Source organism: Blastomyces gilchristii, assembly GCF_000003855.2.
Source record: "Blastomyces gilchristii SLH14081 genomic scaffold supercont1.18, whole genome shotgun sequence".
NCBI lineage: Eukaryota > Fungi > Ascomycota > Eurotiomycetes > Onygenales > Ajellomycetaceae > Blastomyces > Blastomyces gilchristii.
The window spans coordinates 604,457-622,914 of NW_003101665.1; the positions used below are offsets into that span (position 1 = coordinate 604,457).

General features: G+C 48.3%; 8 protein-coding genes across 9 annotated transcripts; 3 read left to right on the forward strand and 5 right to left on the reverse strand.

Annotated features, from left to right (window-relative positions):
- Window positions 1–37: 37 nt before the first annotated feature.
- Window positions 38–2,706, forward strand: BDBG_07254. 2 transcript variants are annotated; one of them, XM_031723010.1, is made up of 3 exons: window positions 38–113; window positions 361–1,644; window positions 1,778–2,706. In XM_031723010.1, exons 2-3 carry the CDS (start codon window positions 1,237–1,239, stop codon window positions 2,360–2,362), a joined length of 993 nt encoding a protein of 330 aa, XP_031580073.1. In that variant the 5' UTR covers window positions 38–113; window positions 361–1,236; the 3' UTR covers window positions 2,363–2,706. The 2 variants fall into 2 exon arrangements, with proteins under 2 accessions (XP_031580073.1, XP_002622302.1); XM_002622256.2 differs by lacking the exon at window positions 38–113 and having other exon boundaries at window positions 176–1,644.
- Window positions 2,707–2,838: 132 nt separating this feature from the next.
- Window positions 2,839–5,116, reverse strand: BDBG_07255 (uncharacterized protein; the record flags this gene model as incomplete). Its single annotated transcript, XM_002622257.2, has 3 exons — window positions 2,839–4,490; window positions 4,574–4,923; window positions 5,085–5,116. 3 exons carry the CDS (start codon window positions 5,114–5,116, stop codon window positions 2,839–2,841), a joined length of 2,034 nt encoding a protein of 677 aa, XP_002622303.2.
- Window positions 5,117–5,812: 696 nt separating this feature from the next.
- Window positions 5,813–6,620, reverse strand: BDBG_07256 (uncharacterized protein; the record flags this gene model as incomplete). Its single annotated transcript, XM_031723011.1, has 3 exons — window positions 5,813–5,829; window positions 6,105–6,476; window positions 6,611–6,620. 3 exons carry the CDS (start codon window positions 6,618–6,620, stop codon window positions 5,813–5,815), a joined length of 399 nt encoding a protein of 132 aa, XP_031580074.1.
- Window positions 6,621–6,835: 215 nt separating this feature from the next.
- BDBG_07257 (uncharacterized protein) lies at window positions 6,836–10,289 on the forward strand. Its single transcript, XM_002622259.2, has 3 exons — window positions 6,836–7,109; window positions 7,192–7,328; window positions 7,465–10,289. Exons 1-3 carry the CDS (start codon window positions 7,044–7,046, stop codon window positions 8,390–8,392), a joined length of 1,131 nt encoding a protein of 376 aa, XP_002622305.1. The 5' UTR covers window positions 6,836–7,043; the 3' UTR covers window positions 8,393–10,289.
- BDBG_07258 (glutathione transferase) lies at window positions 7,195–12,016 on the reverse strand. The gene is made up of 8 exons (XM_002622260.2): window positions 11,654–12,016; window positions 11,062–11,461; window positions 10,306–10,969; window positions 9,891–9,994; window positions 9,518–9,695; window positions 9,311–9,394; window positions 8,878–9,223; window positions 7,195–8,797 (listed from the first exon to the last, which is right to left on the reverse strand). The coding sequence occupies exons 1-8, from the start codon at window positions 11,862–11,864 to the stop codon at window positions 8,736–8,738; spliced, it is 2,049 nt and encodes a 682-aa protein (XP_002622306.1). The 5' UTR covers window positions 11,865–12,016; the 3' UTR covers window positions 7,195–8,735.
- Window positions 12,017–12,099: 83 nt separating this feature from the next.
- On the reverse strand, window positions 12,100–13,453 carry BDBG_07259 (uncharacterized protein). Its single transcript, XM_002622261.2, has 3 exons — window positions 13,240–13,453; window positions 13,046–13,163; window positions 12,100–12,950 (listed from the first exon to the last, which is right to left on the reverse strand). The coding sequence occupies exons 1-3, from the start codon at window positions 13,243–13,245 to the stop codon at window positions 12,541–12,543; spliced, it is 534 nt and encodes a 177-aa protein (XP_002622307.1). The 5' UTR covers window positions 13,246–13,453; the 3' UTR covers window positions 12,100–12,540.
- A 113-nt stretch (window positions 13,454–13,566) lies between these two features.
- Window positions 13,567–15,617, reverse strand: BDBG_07260 (gro-1 operon protein 2). Its single transcript, XM_002622262.2, has 3 exons — window positions 15,525–15,617; window positions 15,234–15,457; window positions 13,567–15,143 (listed from the first exon to the last, which is right to left on the reverse strand). Exons 2-3 carry the CDS (start codon window positions 15,271–15,273, stop codon window positions 13,948–13,950), a joined length of 1,236 nt encoding a protein of 411 aa, XP_002622308.1. The 5' UTR covers window positions 15,274–15,457; window positions 15,525–15,617; the 3' UTR covers window positions 13,567–13,947.
- Window positions 15,618–15,622: 5 nt separating this feature from the next.
- On the forward strand, window positions 15,623–17,911 carry BDBG_07261 (cell cycle control protein; the record flags this gene model as incomplete). Its single annotated transcript, XM_002622263.2, has 2 exons — window positions 15,623–17,005; window positions 17,090–17,911. The coding sequence occupies 2 exons, from the start codon at window positions 15,623–15,625 to the stop codon at window positions 17,909–17,911; spliced, it is 2,205 nt and encodes a 734-aa protein (XP_002622309.1).
- Between the last annotated feature and the right edge of the window lie 547 nt (window positions 17,912–18,458).

The following is an 18,458-nucleotide window of genomic DNA, read 5'->3' on the forward strand; positions in this document are numbered from 1 at the left end:
GATGTGTGATAAGGACTACGGCAAGATAAATTCTGTGGTGGGATAGCGATTCTGCCAAGAGTCAGGGATGGAGGACAAGTATGGAGGTGCTTGTGGGGAATTGCCGTGTTCAGGTAAGATTATTTTAAACGATAAAAACATACTGCCCAAATAATCTTGGTGGAAAGATATACAACTTCAATGACGATTACCTGTGCAATTGGTTTCCTCTGGGCTACCTGGTAATACTGAGCAAAACACACACTCTGTCTGTCTGTCACTCTCGCTCTGCGTTAGATTTTACTTGTTAGGATGGAACATAAGTATCTAGGTAAAATATATTATTATTACTGAGCTGGCTTACAAGTATACTGTCCGCAGTGATCGCAGCGGTCAGAACGGTCAGGCAATTGTGGAGCTGTTTCCGCAGGGCCAAGACGACCGCATGCGGGACTCGAGCTTCTGTTTGCAGGCTGCATGCATAACTATACATTTTGAATAATAGTGCCAATCCTAGCAAGGAAGGCATTGGAAAGACATCTTCGAAGAATTGGAGACGCTACCCTGCACCATGGGGCCCAACGTTTCGAAAATGCTCAGAAATATTCCACTGCGTAGAATAAAAAAATGCCTTCTTGGTATCAAACCCAGTGCAGGAGGACATCCACAATAATACTTGTTCCCAAGCCCACTCAATGTCGCCAAAATTGCCCAGTCCTTTTAACTCCCCGGCTCGACGTCATTGGCTCCAGTAGCGGTTTTACGACGTGGGATGAGATAGTTCTTGTGTTGCAAAATTGAATTGTGGGAATAATGCGGCAAACGCATCAACGATTCTTGAAGATGGCCAACGTGAGAGAGGTGAAGCACAACTCTTATTAGCAGAGATAACAAGAAGATAAAGTGAATGTCATTTTGCCTAAATCCACAAGACGCATCAATTTGACACTGCTACAGAATTGATAATTATCATAACTGCACGTTATAATAATTTTGCTCCTGCTTCAATCACGCATATAATTCCGCGTCCCACTTTCTCGCATCTTTCCCGCTAAAGAGCAGCGATTGATTCCCATCCGCACAGCCATTTTACCCCGGCCCCCCTTTTTATTGTTTTATTCAAGATCCCACGCAGGCACGAAGAGACTGCTTCCGCATATTCGTACTGATAGAAAGAAGGAAAAAGAGGCTTCAATAGACAGAAAGGAAGAACGAAAACCAAACAGAAAAAAAAGGAACAGACAGCTAGAAACGAACATGTCTCTCGATATCAAGTTTAAATTGAGCAATGGCGTCACCATTCCTGGCCTGGGATTTGGTACCTTTGCCAACGAAGGCGCCAAAGGCGAGAGTTACGCAGCTGTGCTTCACGCTCTCAGAACTGGTTACAGACATCTGGACTGTGCCTGGTTCTATCTCAACGAGGATGAGGTCGGACAGGCTATCCATGACTTCCTAAAGGAAAACACCAATGTCAAAAGATCCGATATCTTCGTCACCACAAAGGTCTGGAACCACCTGCACGAGAAAGATGAGGTAGAATGGTCCCTCAACGACTCACTCAAAAGGTTGAAACTGGACTATGTTGACCTGTTCCTGATTCACTGGCCAATTGCTTGCGAAAGCAATGAGAAGGGTCTGCCCAAGATTGGCCCTGATGGAAAAGTGAGTTTTAGAGATACTTTAAGCCCTGTCTCTAAACAGAACTGCCCTCCTCATCCCCGAAAACATGGAGAGGAACGAAAAACTCAACAATCAAGAAAGAGAGACTAACAACGGTAATCTTCAATTCACACAGTATGTAATCAAACGCAACTTAACCAACAACCCGGAACCAACCTGGCGAGGCATGGAAGCCGTCTACAAAGCCGGCAAAGCCCGCGCCATCGGCCTCTCCAACTTCACAATCCGCGGCATGGAACAGATCCTCTCCTTCGCTGAGATCCCACCGCACGTCAACCAGGTCGAAATTCACCCCTTCCTCCCTAACACCGAGCTCATCAACTACTGCTTCGCACACAATATCCTGCCCGAGGCATATTCACCTCTCGGCTCCCAGAACCAGGTGCCAACGACTGGTGAGAAGGTGGCTACGAACCCAACGCTCAATGCCATTGCCAAAGAAGGTGGGCACACGCTCGCCCAGGTGCTGATTGCGTGGGGTCTACGGAGGGGCTATGTTGTGTTGCCCAAGTCTTCGAATCCCGGCCGAATTGAGAGTAACTTCCAGGAAATTGGGTTGACTGATGAGCAGTTTGAGGCTGTGAATAAAGTGGCAGAGGGGAGACATGTACGGTTTGTGAACATGAAGGATACATTTGGATATGATGTGTGGCCTGAGGAAAGTGGCGGTGAGCTTCTGGGTAACGGGAAGGCGGAGTGAGTGGGTGTGTATGTTCTGTTTTGCTCTTAGAGATTGTGCTCTTTTTCCGCTGAAGGGGATTCAGTTTGTTGTATTGGTCAGGATCTAACCTGTGCATTTTCGTTGTGAAGTATTAGAGGACCTATTGTTCGGAGCAAGCTCTCGTAGGATAAAGTATTTATGCTTCATGTTCATCGAGCACTTTTGGGAATCTGGTCGATTTTGGTGGAAAATATTGCCAAAACCGTCGTTCATAATAATAGATCAAGGAAAAAGAAATTTCATATATAATATCCATGCCCGTAACGCCCGAATGCCAACAAGTAATAAAGTAACAACCAATGCAATTCAGAATAAAACAGAAAAGCGCGCAATTTGGTATCTCGAAGTGTAGGCCAAAAAGACAAGTACGGCAAAACACTAAACACAGCTGAGAAACAGCAACAAAAAAATAAAAAGAGCCCAACATGAGCGTGTCACTCCCACTACATCGACTGCTATACCTTCGTTCTCCCTGTATGCCTTGGTAGACACGAGCCACCGAATTTCCTAGCCGCGGCACGTGTAGTGGGAGCAGAGCTCCTGCTGGCCGTAGCCGTGGCCGTGCTGGTCTTCGGATCCGAAACCTTAAACAGAAGCGCCTTCGGAGATTTCGGGGCAAGTTTCTTTCTTTGAATCGGCGTCCCTGGATGCGATGATGCAATTGTTGCGGTGCCCCTCGTAGTAGCAGTGGTACTGGCTACGGCCAAACCACTATTATTGTGGTTAGTGCTGCGGGAATCACTGAATCCTAGCCTCGGTACCCTCCTCGTCGCCGTTGGTGATTTCGCCGGCTGCGGATCGGAGTGGGTCGAAGCGGGTGGTTTGGCAGGCTCATCCTTCCTCTTCTTTCTCTCTCGTTTGGCTACATGTGATATGGCGGGTTTCTGGGAAGAGTTCCCCTCGCTAATTTCCCAATCGTGTTCATCGTTATTGAATAGCTCTCCCTCGTATCGAACAAGATGTTCCTCGTCCCACTTCACTTTCTTGACAATCCGTATCCGCTTGCGGCGGGACTTCTTCGGCGAAACAGGATCACCTGTCTCCTCATTGTTAACACCAAAAGGTTCGTATTCTTGTGAATTGATCGCTTGAAGTACAAAACAGGGGAACTGAGCATCGCCTTTATTACGCCTGGTGTTGGCCTTGGTCGTTAGAGATAGCTGTTGTTCCTCTGAACGTTGTAAAAATACGAACTCGGTACCGTTGGAACGGCGAACAGGGATATGATTCGGTACAGTAGGTGTATACCGTTGGGTTCTTGGAATAATTTTGCGGGTGCTTCTTCGCCATGGAGTACCTGCTCTCGGCTGTTGCAGGTCTTCTTCTGTTTCACCGCGGATTCTTTGGGCTTGTTCTTCGTTCTCAATCTCTAGTTCGTGATCAATTGCTGGAGGCGGTTTCGGGGAGGGTGATCTTGGAACCTGTCTCACTTTCGAAGGCGATACTTGTTGCCTTGGAGATGAAGGGGAATTTTTATCCAAGTCTTCCAAAACCCTTCGCGCGCGCGCGCTTGGTGTGGGAGATCGGGTCGGCCCTTCCCAGCCAGCGTTTTCCGATTCTTTGCTCGGCAAGGTAGATTTAGCGGCGGCCCGCTTGGCTTGCGCCTGGGATAAGAAGTCAGTTATGAAGTCGGCGTCATCGCCTTCTAGGGTTGGAAACAATAATCGGCTCGGGGGTATTGCCAAGGGCGCTACTGCTTCCTCAGCCACTTTCTCGATCTTTGCCGTAGTGAGGAATGCATTTTCTGCATCGAGTAATAAGTCTGGTGCAACCTGATCGCCAGACTCAAGATTTTCTCGATCCAGCGTGCCGGTTGATTCTCGCATAGTCGAAGGATAAATGTTTCGGTCCTGCTCTCCAAGTCTAACGGGATCTTCAGGATCCCACAATTCATTTACATGAGGTTGGCGTGAGGCTACAGATGTGCTCTCATGCTGTACAGCTAACAAATCCAAGCCAAAGTAGTTTTGATTCACGAATTTCTGCTCTTCAACGCACTCGTGGTCGTCAAGGTGCTTGTTCTGTCTGATGTCATCGGCATCGGGAACGATACATGGGTCTTCGATGATCTCCCTCCTGCAAACTTCCATTTGTGGGACGCATTTTCCTGTTATTATGTTAACTAGAACCTCCGCAGAAGCCTAGCACGGGCAGCGACAAGGTATGAATAAGAAATAGAACAATCCTCACGTTTCCGGGAACCCATATCTTCCATCTCCCATTTTGTTTCCAGAAAGGACCTTCCTCGTTCCACCCCAACACAAGCTGCAGTGCAACGTCTTTTGACTCCTCGTAAAACACCTCGGAGCGTAGATGATTCGTTGATCTCAGTAAGAAATGCGTCGTGGTCTGCACTATCTCCGCCAACATGATTGAACGAAGAGGCCAGGAACCGCTTCCAGACCTTGTGGGACCTGGAGCGAGATTTAAAAGGGGTCATGGGCTTGCGATCCCAGAGTCGGGGCGCTTTCTTCGATTCAGCTTTTGGGGTGAATTTGAAGCGATCTGTGGACGATGATAGTCGGCTTCTCCCCCTAAGTCTGCAAGCAAGAGAATTGTCAGCAAGTCAGGTCACAGTGTGATGTTTATACGCTAATATAAGCAATATGTAGCTGGTGAGTTGCGTGTAGGGCTTGCTTGCCAACGCGACAAGGGTCACGAATGTATATATGGAAACTCTAAGCAGTAATGTATGGCATACCTTTTTGGAGAAGGCAGAAAAGAAGGGTCCATTTCGTAGAGCGTGAGGGTGCGACGCTGGTGGGCGGGCCTTGCGAGTATTTCTCTCGTGTCGTCGTTTCCCTGTCAACAAAGGGAGGTCACAACGTGTGTACGGGAAGAAGTGTATGGCGAATAACACACATAGCCAATATTTGTATCCCGTAAATATGTAGGCGTAAGAAAGACAAGGATAAGAAAACGCGCCGGAGTATCCGTGAATACAATGATTGTTATTATTTGACCGTGAAGTTCAGGAGAATTCTTTGGGTTTGTTGGCGCCAATCAAGTGTGCCTAAGACTGACGAGCCCGTTGCTGGGCCAACCACGTCCAATCAGCAGCGGATTATTTAGAGCCTTTTCTACGCTGTAGACGAATTAAAAATCAGGGGGTGAGGTCTATTCCTGCCCTTGCTATGTGGAAGTTTTTGTATCTACGCCGGATGTAAAGGGGCACCTGGAGCGCCTCGCAGGATTCTTAGGCCTTAAATCTGCTAGGCTGAGCCCAGCAGTTGGCTGTGATGTCATTTACTAAAGCCGACCTGGCTTTCCATCTACCTTGCTCTGACAACTTGAGTTTGCAAAGAAGGTGAAGTAAAGTCAAGTTCTGGATTGAGCTGAGATCGCCGAACGATACGTCAGCGACCGTACAAGGACATTGCTATATTGCGGTTGAGCCTGCTCTCTATCCGCATTCATGACAAAAAAACATTATTCGTTTAGGCATTCTGAGAGGGAAATAAAATATCAGTCCAAGTGGGAGAAGCAGCGAAAGATAATCGCTCAGAGCAAACTATAAGGCATGTTTAAAAAATCAAATAGTGCCTGCAACGTCCGCCTCGAAACACTCAGTCCACTTACCAGTGGCATATCCCATACTGTCATTGTTGTACCATATCTCGGTCGTCAAATGGGTCCCCAAATTCCTCTATTTCAAATGTCAGTCAGCAACATGAAAGCTTGTCACATCAAGACAAGAGCAAAACCAATGCTATCCGCTCACTTAAGCTAAAATCGCGATCCACCACCATTTCTAAAACTCTCTGATATTCCTCCTCTGCCTTCTTATTTTTCCACGATGACCCGGGCTCGGCTCGAGATATTTCAGAGCTTTGGTGGTCCCACGTGTCACCGCCAGCAGCATCATCCCCTGAATTATGCTGTGAGGGTGTTACTACTGCGTAATCGGCTTGGGTATCGTCATATTCCATCTTCATAGACACTGCGCCAGCGGCATCCTGCGAACCTGGCGGTGAAAGCTCTGAGCTGGGGACGTTGGAGGTTGCGTCAGCAATTCGGCCACCGGTGGGGGTTTGAGGTTCACTGTTTTGCGATGATTCGGAAGAGGAGAGCATTTCGGAATCGCCTTCTGGGTCTAGAAATAACATTACAAACGTTGGGTCAGAGATGATTTCGGGTAATTGTTTAGATGTTGTATGTGTCCGCGAGCCCTTACGGGGTGGCGGGGATGCTCGGAGGTGGTGGGGAATCTGGGGAAGGGTCTTGTACCTGCAGACATTGCGGATATGCGTGAGTAACGAGTACCGGGGATCCTGTATCTGAAACGCATATAATGAGAGTGAATATATCACTATGGATGAACACAATAGATGCTCTCGAAGCTTGGGGTTGCGAAATGGATGAAGTAGCTAGTAGATCACGTGTAGGATATGTGGGCGCCAACCGCGGCTGGGCCAGCAGCCCGCGTTTTGGTGGCAACCCAAAAAACGCCAACCGTTTTCAACCTCAGCTCTTTCTCCAGCACACGAGGGAGAGGTATGTATCACTGCCGCTAACTCCTGTATACACCTCCATTCCGCTTCTATTTGACACACTTCTCAATATTCATAAATGACCGTATATTATTTCTATCTTTGTAGACGTCATTTTATTCTTTTTGGTTTCCTCGACCTTGTACTGAACCCCCACTGCCTTTCCCGCCATGAGTGCACGAACCTCCGCAAAGGTGCCAGACGCGTGGGATGATAATTGGGAAGCCCAGATTGATGTATGATTATGCCTTTGAATTTCATCTTTTCCTCTATTTAGGCTTGGTAGCTGTTTTGCATCGTATGCTAATATAAGAAAAGTCTGAACCGCATGCGCAAGATGGGGTGGCGGCACCTTCACCAGCACCGGCACCTGAGAAAAAGCTATCTTCTCGAGCCATAAAAGCCCAGAAAAGAGCTCAGCACGCGGAGTTCAATCGCCAACTATGGGCTGAAGCGTATGTCTATCCGGTCAATACACGAGAACTAGAGCCTCCGAACACTCAGTTTCCCTATGTACCATTCACTACTATATGTCTGTCAAATGAACAAGAAGCGAAACAAACAAGCTAACCCCATCCACCTTCGCAACAGAGAATCCCCTCAAACCTTCCACTTCCTCGAATCACGGGCCGCCTCCGTCCCTCTCAGATCTGACTTCAAGCCGCCAGTCACCGTCCTAAGCCGCAAACCCCAACTCGCCAAGCGCCAACACTCGCAATCTCAATCACCCTCAGCCGTCTCCCCATTTCCGTCCTCATCCGCGTCGGGTGCCGTTGACGCTACAATGGCAGGTATCCAACACCTCTCCGTCTCCGGCATGAGCTCCCCCGCTACCGGCGCCACTGCCACCATCGCAATGCCTCCAGATTTTTTACCTAACCACGACGATGACGACGGTGACGATGATGACGACGGAGAGGAAGGGCCGAAATTAACACCGGAAGAGCTGCAGGCACAACGCGAGCGGGAACGGGAGGAGAGACAGCGCAAATACGAGGAAGTAAGAGAGCGGCTGTTTGGGAGTCCGTCAGGGGCTGGCTCGGGGGCCTCTTCGCCGGGTAGCACGAGCACAACACCGCCACCATCACAGTCACAGTCACAGGATCATCCTCATCATCATTCCCATTCTCATAGGCAGGGTCTTGGTACGAGAGGCAAGGGGAGAGCCGGCCGGCATAATGCCAGCAGCAAGGAGAGTCGGGAGAGGAAGGAGATATCGGCCAATTACAACAGCAACAACAACAATAATAATAATAAATCTAATAGACAGCTATACGATCCTAATTACCCTACGCGATCGACTTCGGGGCATGGGCAGAGAGGGGACAGGAGGCAAAATTATGTAAATAATGGGCAGGAGAACGGACGAGTGCAGGAGAAGCCGCAGCAGTCGCAGCAGCAACAGATGCCACTTAGAACTCCAAGGGGCCCAGATGGGAGTGGACGAGGGGGGTTTGGATTCAGCCCGCGCGGTGCAAAGTCTTTGGTTAATCAACTTCATTCAAACCAACCTATTTAAGCGTGTTGCATGGTTTGTTGATCAATTGAGCAAAAGACTTATACTTTTTCGTTCTGCGTGACGAAGTCAGGATATCCGATGCAAGATGGACACAGGATGAAGGAGAGGACCAACGACGACAAAGAACTATTACTCAATCGACATATACGCGACCTCACCAAGAACGAGAAACCCATACCATACAAAATCCAGTTCCAGTACCCAGAAAATACGCCAGCGCCTGTTCTCGTTCCGGAAATGCTAGAAGAAGATACCACCTGAAACAACAGAGAAACGATAAATATATATATATATATATATGACGCCATCCATCACGACCGCTCAGGAACCATATGGACGCCAGCTATGGCAAGGTCCGCCCCGCATTAATTACATTCGCCAGCAGTGACGTATTAGACCGATTTTCTACAAGAAGTCAATCAATCAATCACGAGCATAACGCGGAGCTTCAACAAAAAGCGACAATCTACACACAGAAAACTCACCAGCATACCGCTCATAACTATCCAAATACAACTCATCCGCGCTCGTCGTGGCTATGACATGCTCGTCATTTTCCACAGCATCCACCCACGCTTCCCAGCGACTCCCCCGCTCAGGATCCGGCCAGCCGCGATATCGTTTGAGCACACGACTGAGTCTTAGCATCCAGGGCGCGAATTGGATATCTACGTAGGAGATGGCGGGGCCGAGGAAGAAAGGCCCGTGGACATGCGAGGCGTTGACGAGTTTGTTGATTTCGGCTTGGAGCTCCTCTGAGTGCGTGGTCTGCTTTTGTATGTCTTGTTCTTGGAGGAGGCGATAGAAAGTCGGGATTATGTGGCGGTTTACCTGGGAAAATTGAAAAGGGCAAATTTAATTAGGACGATGAGGAGTGAAGACCGAGGGGAGTTTGGAGGTATTGAAAAATATACTAACATGATCGGCCCATAGGCGGCAATGGGCACGTAGCTGAGGGTCTCTTGGTGGGAGGAGAGGATTACCGGCTTCGAGATCATCAAGCTAAGTAAAGGGACAATAGAGGGATTGGTCAACAAAAGAAAGGGATATGTTAAATTACCCGCCACTAGCAGCTGGCTTTCCTTGTTGAAAGGAATGGAAGAGGGGGGGGGGGGGGGAACATACATATTCTAGCAAAACTGTACTCTCATAACACCCCCAATTTCCCTGGCGGATGGCGGGCACCAAACCGCGCGGATTAACCTCCAACAACGACTCGGGCTTGTTGTACGGATCAACCTCGATGTACTGGTAAGGAATCCCTTTGACCTCCAAGGCAATCCAGACACGCTGGACGAACGGACTGGTGAAACAAGAAAAGTCGACGAGTTAGCGCTCGAGGGTCGGTATTTCATGAAAAAGGCCACGATATTGGGTTGTGAATTGTGTTAGGAGCGGAAGTGGTTGTTTTTGTTATTTGTATTGATGGGGTAGGGGCGCGGTTAGGGGGAATGTAGATAATTGTCGAAGCGAGATGTATATTTTATTTTTTACATACCAGAAACAACTTCCGAAGAGCTTTAGGTCTGATTCTCTTGCGTGTTTTTTGACCGTTACGGCAGCGGGGCCAGAGGCCTTCTTGTGGTATGATTTCTGCTGCGCCTTTTGGGTGTTGTTAGATATCTTGTCCTTCTTTTCCCCTTTTTCCTCTTTATAACATATAGCGGAAACGAAAGTCTTGGACAAAGAATAATTTTCCGTGTTGTATATGGGGTGTTAAGGAACGAATGTCCAACCCATGTCCCTTCTAGAATTGAAACTTGAAAGTTGTACACATATTACGTGTATCAAGAGTCAATGATGATCTCCATCGTCCACTTTTACCCATTCCACACAACACCGCCAAACCAAGTCACTTGTAGTAGAAAAACAACAGGAGAAAAATAAATAAAATAAAATAAAATAAAACTCACCATAGCCCTCTTCCTCTCCTTCTCCTCCTTAAGCAGATGCCGCTGCACACTATTCTTCTTAATCCGATCACTCTCCTCTAGCGTATGTCGATGTGGCCCGCCAATCCCATCCGCCCTCCCATTGCCCCCATTCCCATTTACTCTCTGGATGGTATAGTACCTCGCACCCGCTGCTCCAGGATGGCCTTCCGGCAACGTCGCGCTGGGCGCTAGAACGCCGAACGGGTATTGTAGTTGCGTTGGCTGTGGTTGGGACTGGGACTGATGGCTTGCGACACGGGCCGGCGCTCCATTACTCTGGTCCGTAGGGGCGAGAGAGGTGGTGCCAGCAGGAGTCTGCATATCAGATCCAGCTGGAGCGGCCGCCGTAGTTGTACTTGTGGGGTGTGGGGAATTGATGGAGAGGATTGATGGGCTCAAGCCCGGTGGGGTAGTCAGGGCTCCAGGGAAATATTCTGTGATTTTGATCTTGACGTCGCAAAGGTCGCGCTCTCGGGCTGTGCGCTTGCGCTTCTTTTTGTTTGGGTCGCGAGACTTGGGGGTTCCGGGTGGTCGGCCCTTGAGGCGGCAGTCCCAGTAGTGAGAGACGAAGAGTTTGCGTTTATATTTCTGGGTAGAGCGGTGAGAGTAGACGTTGTCGATGTGGGGGAAGTAGGTTTGGAATCTAAAAATGTGTTTTACATATATAGATGTTAGCAAATGTTCTTTTTGATATGGAGACGAATAGGTTGTAGAGGGCAACATTGCCCAACGCACTCTTCTTCACTCAAGACGATCGTATCCTCAACATTGAATAGTCGCTCTCGCCATTTTTTCAGATCGGGCGGATTAGGGATCAGTTTCATATTTTTAAAATAGGACTCTCCTTTACTAGAAGTAGGGGACGATGGCGATTGATCTGAAGCGTTTGCGCCGCTGCCCATATGAGGCGGGGTGCTGTGGAACTGGTTTAGGAGATGAGGCGGGAGAGGGGTCTGGAGATGCTGCAGCATATCGACCGCGCCATTGTTTCTGTGTTCGAGGAAGCCATTGTTTGGAGTATGGTGATTCGCATGATGCGTTTGTGATGGTTGTTGTTGCTGGTGGTCGTTGTTGTGGTGGTGCGGGCGCTGTTGCTGTACCGGCTGAGGGGTTGTATTGTTGTCGAGAAGTGTCTCTAGAAGAATCAATATGTTAGATTTTGAAGCTGGAGCAAGAGGAATAAATAACTTATTCTGTTGGCCGGGCTCTTTTCTTATTTTCTTTTCCCTTATTTTTATCTTTCGGGATTGGTGATTGGTAGTTTTCCCATATACGCAAGCATTCCATAGCTACAGATAGAGCGGCGGAAGTAAAAAAGAGCTCTCACCAGCTTGCCCCGCAACGGAAGACTGATGCATATCAACCGTCGCCGCCGGAAGCACATTAAACGGCTGAGACCCGCCGGCAGCGTTTGCTGCTGCTTCGAAGTCGCTGTTGATTCTCGAGGTCAGACCGGGTCCTGTCGGCAGCGCCTGGATGTCCTCTCTGGCATCGAGGCGGCGCAGGTTGTCCTGCAGCTGGACATCCTGGTTCTCCATGGCAGCTTCACCAGATAGCCGTTGTGTCTCGGGGTGCGAATAGGCGCGGACACTCGAGGCTTGTCCCGGGGGGGTTTATTGGTGAGCTTTGTTGCTGGAAAATGCGGAGGTTGAAGCGGCACGAGAACAGGCGGAGTTTAATTCGTTAGTTTGGTAAGTTAGATATTAAGTTATTTAGTGTCAAAGGGACAAGCTTGAATTCCATGTCCATACCGATACGATACGCGATCTATTCCAGGCTCTATACTCCGTATTGCGCCATTGCTGAAGACAATATGCCTCTTGTCTATGTGTCTTGATGTGTCTGTAATCCGTACGGTTTGACATTAAGCGTAAATACAAAACCAGCCTGCCTTTCTCCCGTTCTGCCTGTTAGAAGTCAGCTAAACGCCGACGAGGCCCAGCAGAATTGATATATCCTTTGATGATATTCTACCAACGGCATCGTGAAGTGGGATCAGCTTCTCTGGGCTTGTATACAAACTCCAGCTCATGACGGCAAAAGACACTAAGGCTGAGGGGAAGCAGTTCTCTCAGCTCTTTGAAGCCTGGATTGGCAAAAAATAACATAACCATGTTGACTATCATTAAATATTAATAACAGTGGGAAAAATCATGCGCATCTTTCCAAACCTCCATATCCACCCATAAGCATCCATAAGCCCAGCCGGGCCGCCTACAACACCTTCCGCGCCCGCTTCTTATCCGCCTCCTCGTTCTTAAACGGGAACCCGGACGTCCTCTTATCTGCCCCAGTCCTCCTGCTAATTCTCCCAGCGCTACTAGCAAACAACAAACACCACAGCCCCACTGACGCCAGCCCGCCATACACCACCATTGCCAGCGCAAAGCTCATCTGACCTGTTGTATGGTACCAGGCATATGTGTAGAATGCCGACGAGGCATGGAATATGGATGACATGAGCATCGTGGGGACGGCGTAGGGCGCCTTGGGGTCGTCTTCTTCCGCAGAGACGGAGTAGGAGGCGGATGAGGATATTGGAATTGAGCCGGTGAGCACGATGGTGATGGCAGTGATGGCCAGGAGGCTTAGGCCGAAGCAGCGGGCGAAGTAGATTTCAAGCACTGATTGATAGATTAGTGAACCATCTTTTAGTTTTATCCCCTTTCCATCTTTTATTTGATGCGGGGGATATGCTAGGGCGGAGTGGGGGGTTTACTCGAAGGCGGGCGTGCTTCATCAAGCAGAATCATGATGATCATCTTGGGGGTCGCGACCAGTGGGATGCCTTGCAGGCTTAGCCATGCCGCCGTGCTGTATGTGTATGCGTAGAAAACCTGTATAGATGTTATTTGTAGGGTGTCAGTGTTGGTTCAGTGTAGTTTACCCTTGCCGTAAATTGATTCAACATACATCCATCGTGAGTGCAATGAATCTAACGTTGAGTTGTTTATCCCAACATGTTAATTATCTCGGTTTACTGCTGCTGAAATTGTAATGAAACTTTTTATTTTCACTTTCCACACAGAAACTCAGGGGTACCATTCAGAGGTCTCTTCATGGATTGTAATTTGTAGTGTCTGTATACAAACGTGAAGTGATGGTTGAGAATGAAGCAGGAATCAATGAAGGCTGCGATAGTTTTGTTGCAAAAAGTGAAAGTACACTATGACATCATATAGCGAATTTGATGTATTAGCTACAATAGAGCTACCATCGTACTTGAAATAGGTAAGAATAGTTAAATACTAATGACGTTGCTTGGAGGAAAGGAGAATTCAATTGTATATCTATCTATGTATAATTCCAGTACGTGCTACATCCAGCTTATCTGAGCCTCCGACGAAAAAAAACCTCAAGAAGATTGTGAAGAAAAAACAATTAACAATATTTTCTTTACACTAGTCCATAGTCATCAGTTAAATTCAACACTGAGTGTTGCTTTTATCTTCCATTTTGAAGACAAAGTGAGCATATCAACCATATTTGAAGCATGTAGAATCATAAAAGAAAACATGCCAGGCACAGATCCCCCGCTAAGCGGGAGCTGTGGATGAAGAGGGCAAGAGGAACCCATTAAGAGTGCAATATATCAAATAATTCAAATCCAAATCACCCCTATCATCCAATATTACTTGAGTGTAGATATCTTGCAGAGCTCTGCTCCTGGTCTGATTGACCTGGGGCCGATTCTTCCAGAGCATGCTTATATCTCTCCTCAAGCCCACCATCATCCCTTCGAACAAAATCATCCTCACCAGGTTTCACATCCTCATACTCATCTGAATCCTCATCATCTTCTGCTTCTGAAATAGTCCCTGGCTCCTCTCTTTGCTTCTTCCCACCCACCCCCTCATGCCTCCCAGAGCCAGAAACATTCATATCCCTCAGCAATTTCCCCAGCTCAATCTCTCTCCTCTCCTCCTTCACCATCTCCCTCTCCTTTCTCTTCTTTTCCAATTCAGGTTTATAATCCCGCTCAAATTCCTTCCGCTTCTCCTCCACTGCCTCAAAGAACTCATCAACCCCATCACCTGTCATAGCACTGACACCAACCACACTCAAATGTTGATAAAACTCCTCCAGCATCAAGCTCATACTATTTAAAAAGGAGCCCATGTAACCACTTCCACCTCCCATGCCTCCCACCCCTCCTTCAGCTCCACCAAATGCACCAGCCTCCTCCTCCTCACGCAGTGCTGTCTGAAATGCTTCAAAATCTGACATCCACTCCTTTGCAAACTCCGCGTCCTTCACATCTGTTTTGTTAAAGATGAGAATCATAGGCAGTTTTGTCTTGTATAGTATACTGCACGCGTACAGCATATTGCTCATAAATGTACTTGTTGAGCTTGTTCGTGGGGTATCAATCACATATGCAATAACTGTCGGGAATGAAGAGGCCAATGTCTCTAGTAAAATACTCCCCGACGCGCTCCAGACAAACACCTCAATCTGGCCCGGTGTGTCAATGAGGATATGTTCAATGGGTTTTTGTGGAGTCTGGCTTAGTTTTGAAGGATCGGTCCCAGAGTTAGAATTGGGGTTGGGAGGTGGGGGAAAGGCACGCTTCTCCAATATCGATATTATCTGGTCAACTTTTGTAGCGAATAGGTTCAGTGACGTGAGGATACCGCCGTTGGGGCCTAAATTGTATTGTTTCATGACTTCTTTGTAGTTTATCGAATCACGGATGTCGATGTTGCTTTCAAAGGGGACGGCGTGGACGGCTGGATCGAGGTTGAGGACGTAGGGAGGTTTATGTTTGGAGTGTAGATGTGCATTTATACGCTGCATAAAGGTCGTCTTACCGGATCCTGGGGATTTATTATAGTTAGGATCATACGAGGAGCCTGTTATGAGACGCCTGAGTGTTTCTATTGCTCTGAAGGGGGGTTGTTTCTCACCAGCCATGCCGACGCAGACGACGGCAACGGGGGGGGCCATGTTGGTCGCTGTCTCTCCTCAGCAGATTGCTGATGTTGATATAAGCGCGGAATAGTGTGACGATATATTTAATAGTATCGATTTTGTATTGGTGATGAAGCAAAAATTGAGCGTGGGGGTTTAAATATTTATGATGAAGACAAAAAAAGTGGTTGTTTTGTTGTGAGGAGAAATTGAGCCAGGCCTGAATCTTATTATTTATATTTAAAAATCGAACAACGTCATTCCAGGGAGCTCAGGACAAACCCAACCTCTTTTTTGGCTGTGAGGCAACAAACCTCGTTCGACATTTCAAAATACCAACCATCCACACAATTTGGACCAGCCAGAGAGAAGGAAATAAGAGGATATGACATTGGAGGATTTCGAAAAGGAGCTGGCTGCAAGTCAGAGGGAAAGGGAGCGCGAGAAAAGCAAGGAAAAGCATCGAGAGAAGCACCGGGATCGGGATCGGGACCGTGACAGGGACCGCGACAGGCACAGATCTAGAGACAAACATAGAGATCGAGACAGTGACAGAAACAGAGACAGAGATAGCCACTCCTCCAATTACCATAGCCATCACCATAGCCGTCATCACTCGTCCCGACACAGCAATTCCCAAAATGAGGATGAAGACAGACACAGACGCAAACGCTCCCACTGCTCCAGCAGCAACAGTGGTGAGGATTGCGAGCGTCCACATAAACACAGATCAAGGCGCGAGGAGAGTGGGAAGGGTGAAGAACCTGATCCAACAGCATCAAATACCGCTCCACCAACAATTCATAAACAAGAGCAAGGACTTCAGCGCGATTCGTGGATGGAAGCTCCTTCCACACTGGATATAGACTACGTTCAGCGGCCCAAGCCTCAACAGCAGGAATCTCCCACAAAGCGGATGCTCCAGGTGGATTACAAGCTTAGATTACATGAGAGGGAGCTTAATCGCCATTTACATGATATTAATGAAGAGGAGGAGCCTGAGACTGATAAACGAGGGATGGAGGAGCCGGTTAAACATGAGGTGGACTATACGTTTGGCGATGCTGGCTCCCAATGGCGGATGACGAAGCTGAAAGCTGTATATAGACAGGCAAAAGAAACGGGGGCCAGGATTGAGGATATTGCTATTGAGCGGTTTGGGGATCTCCGTTCTTTCGATGATGCGAGAGAGGAGGAGATTGAGCTGGAGAGGAGGCAGATTTATGGCAATGGCTATGTTGGTAAGGATAAGCCTAGCGGAGAACTTTACCAAGAGAGAAAGCTGCAGAGTGGTTTGAGGGAGAGAGAGGACAGAGATGTCCGGAGGGGCGAGGGGGAGCTAAGTGATCTACAGTTGCACCCAGGACAATCTGTTGAACCCAAGCCCATAGTCCCACAGCAGACTAAACAACTCAATTCTACGGATCTAAATAGGTTGAAAGCGCAGATAATGAAAGCAAAGCTACGGAAGGCGCCGAATGCAGCAGAACTCGAGGCGGAATACAACGCTGCAGTGGAATCTATGGCGAATCGAAAAAATCCCGATGTGGTGGTCCTTGGGGTTATGGAAAATAGGTTGCTCGCCGGAGGTGAAAGGCCGGAAGTTAGGCCAGTTGAGAACAAGAGAGGAAAGGAAAGAGGTCAAGTAGAGGAAAATGAAGACATTACAATTGAGGATATGGTGCGAGAGGAGCGTAGGACTCGTGGCCAAGCCGGAGGGGAGGGACAACGGTTTGCGGAGAGGATTGCTAAAGATGCCAAATTCGATGTGAGTATTTCATCATGTCCCACGCTTCCTTCTTCTTAAAAAACCGATATATGAGTCCTAATCCTCCTGCTTTTCACTTTCTAGAATGACCTCGAATACATGGACGAAAATGCCGCGAAGCTGGCTAAACGCGTACAAAAATCAGAAATTAACCTCAAAAATACAGCGATCAATGAATTCCAAAAGATGAACCGCATCCTCGATAGCTGCCCACTCTGCTACCGCGAAGACACAGAAACGCCTCCCCTTGCCCCTGTCGTGTCATTGGCAACCAGAGTATATCTTACTCTCCCTACGGAGCCGGAGCTCAGCGAGGGAAGCGCCTGCATCGTCCCGATCCAACACCGGAGAAACCTCCTCGAATGCGACGATGATGAATGGGAGGAGATCCGAAACTTCATGAAGAGCCTAACGCGCATGTATCACGACCAAGGGCGGGATGTAATCTTCTACGAGAACGCAGCACAGCCGCAGCGTCACCGACACGCTGCCATGGAAGTCGTTCCTCTCCCTTACAGTCTTGGCGAGACCTCGCCAGCCTTCTTCAAGGAAGCCATCCTCGCCGCCGACGAGGAGTGGACGCAGCATAAGAAGCTGATCGACACGCTGGCACAGGCACGCGCGGGGATGGGGAAGTTAGCGTTCCGCCGCACCATCGCGAAGGAGATGCCGTATTTTCATGTGTGGTTTGAGCTGGATGGTGGGCTGGGCCATATCGTTGAGGATGCCAATCGGTGGCCCCGTGGGGATTTATTTGCCCGGGAGGTTATAGGGGGCATGCTGGACCTGGAGCCGGATGTGATCAAGCGGCAAGGACGATGGCGGAAGGAAGGTGATGAGAGAGTTGATGGGTTTAGGAAGCGGTGGAAGAAGTTTGATTGGACAAGGGTGTTGACAGAGGGGTGAACGATTTGGATTCCTATACTTGGGATAGCGTTTTCTTTCCTTCTCCATCTGCTCATTTTTTGACTTCTCTTGTATAATTTACTGTGCATTAGGCGACGGGAATTGGCAATGTGCTAAAAAGAGGGCTCTGCTGTGTATTTTACGTATGAAGGGTTAATTCGGGGAATCAAACGGGTCAGTTATATCGATCTTCTTATATCTTTCATGCCGACAACATCCCGCCCGTGAATTCGGACGGTATCATGGCCAGATATCTATCCATCTCATTTCTTATCTCTTATCCCATCCCATCGCAATGTCGAGCCATTCCTTCTTTTGAAAAGTCCTCATATTCGGCCGAGTAGTGTAGCTAGTTCCTTAATGTCTAGTTACAACTTACGCCGTACCAATAACCGCTTTTTCACTGCCTTAAAAATCAACTAGTGTATATACCATGCACAGCGATGAACCTCCCATCAATAATCATACAGGGCCTTGATCCGCCACTACGGAGTACAAGGCAATGAATGGATGGCATCCCATTCCGCTCCCAACGCCCCTCATAACG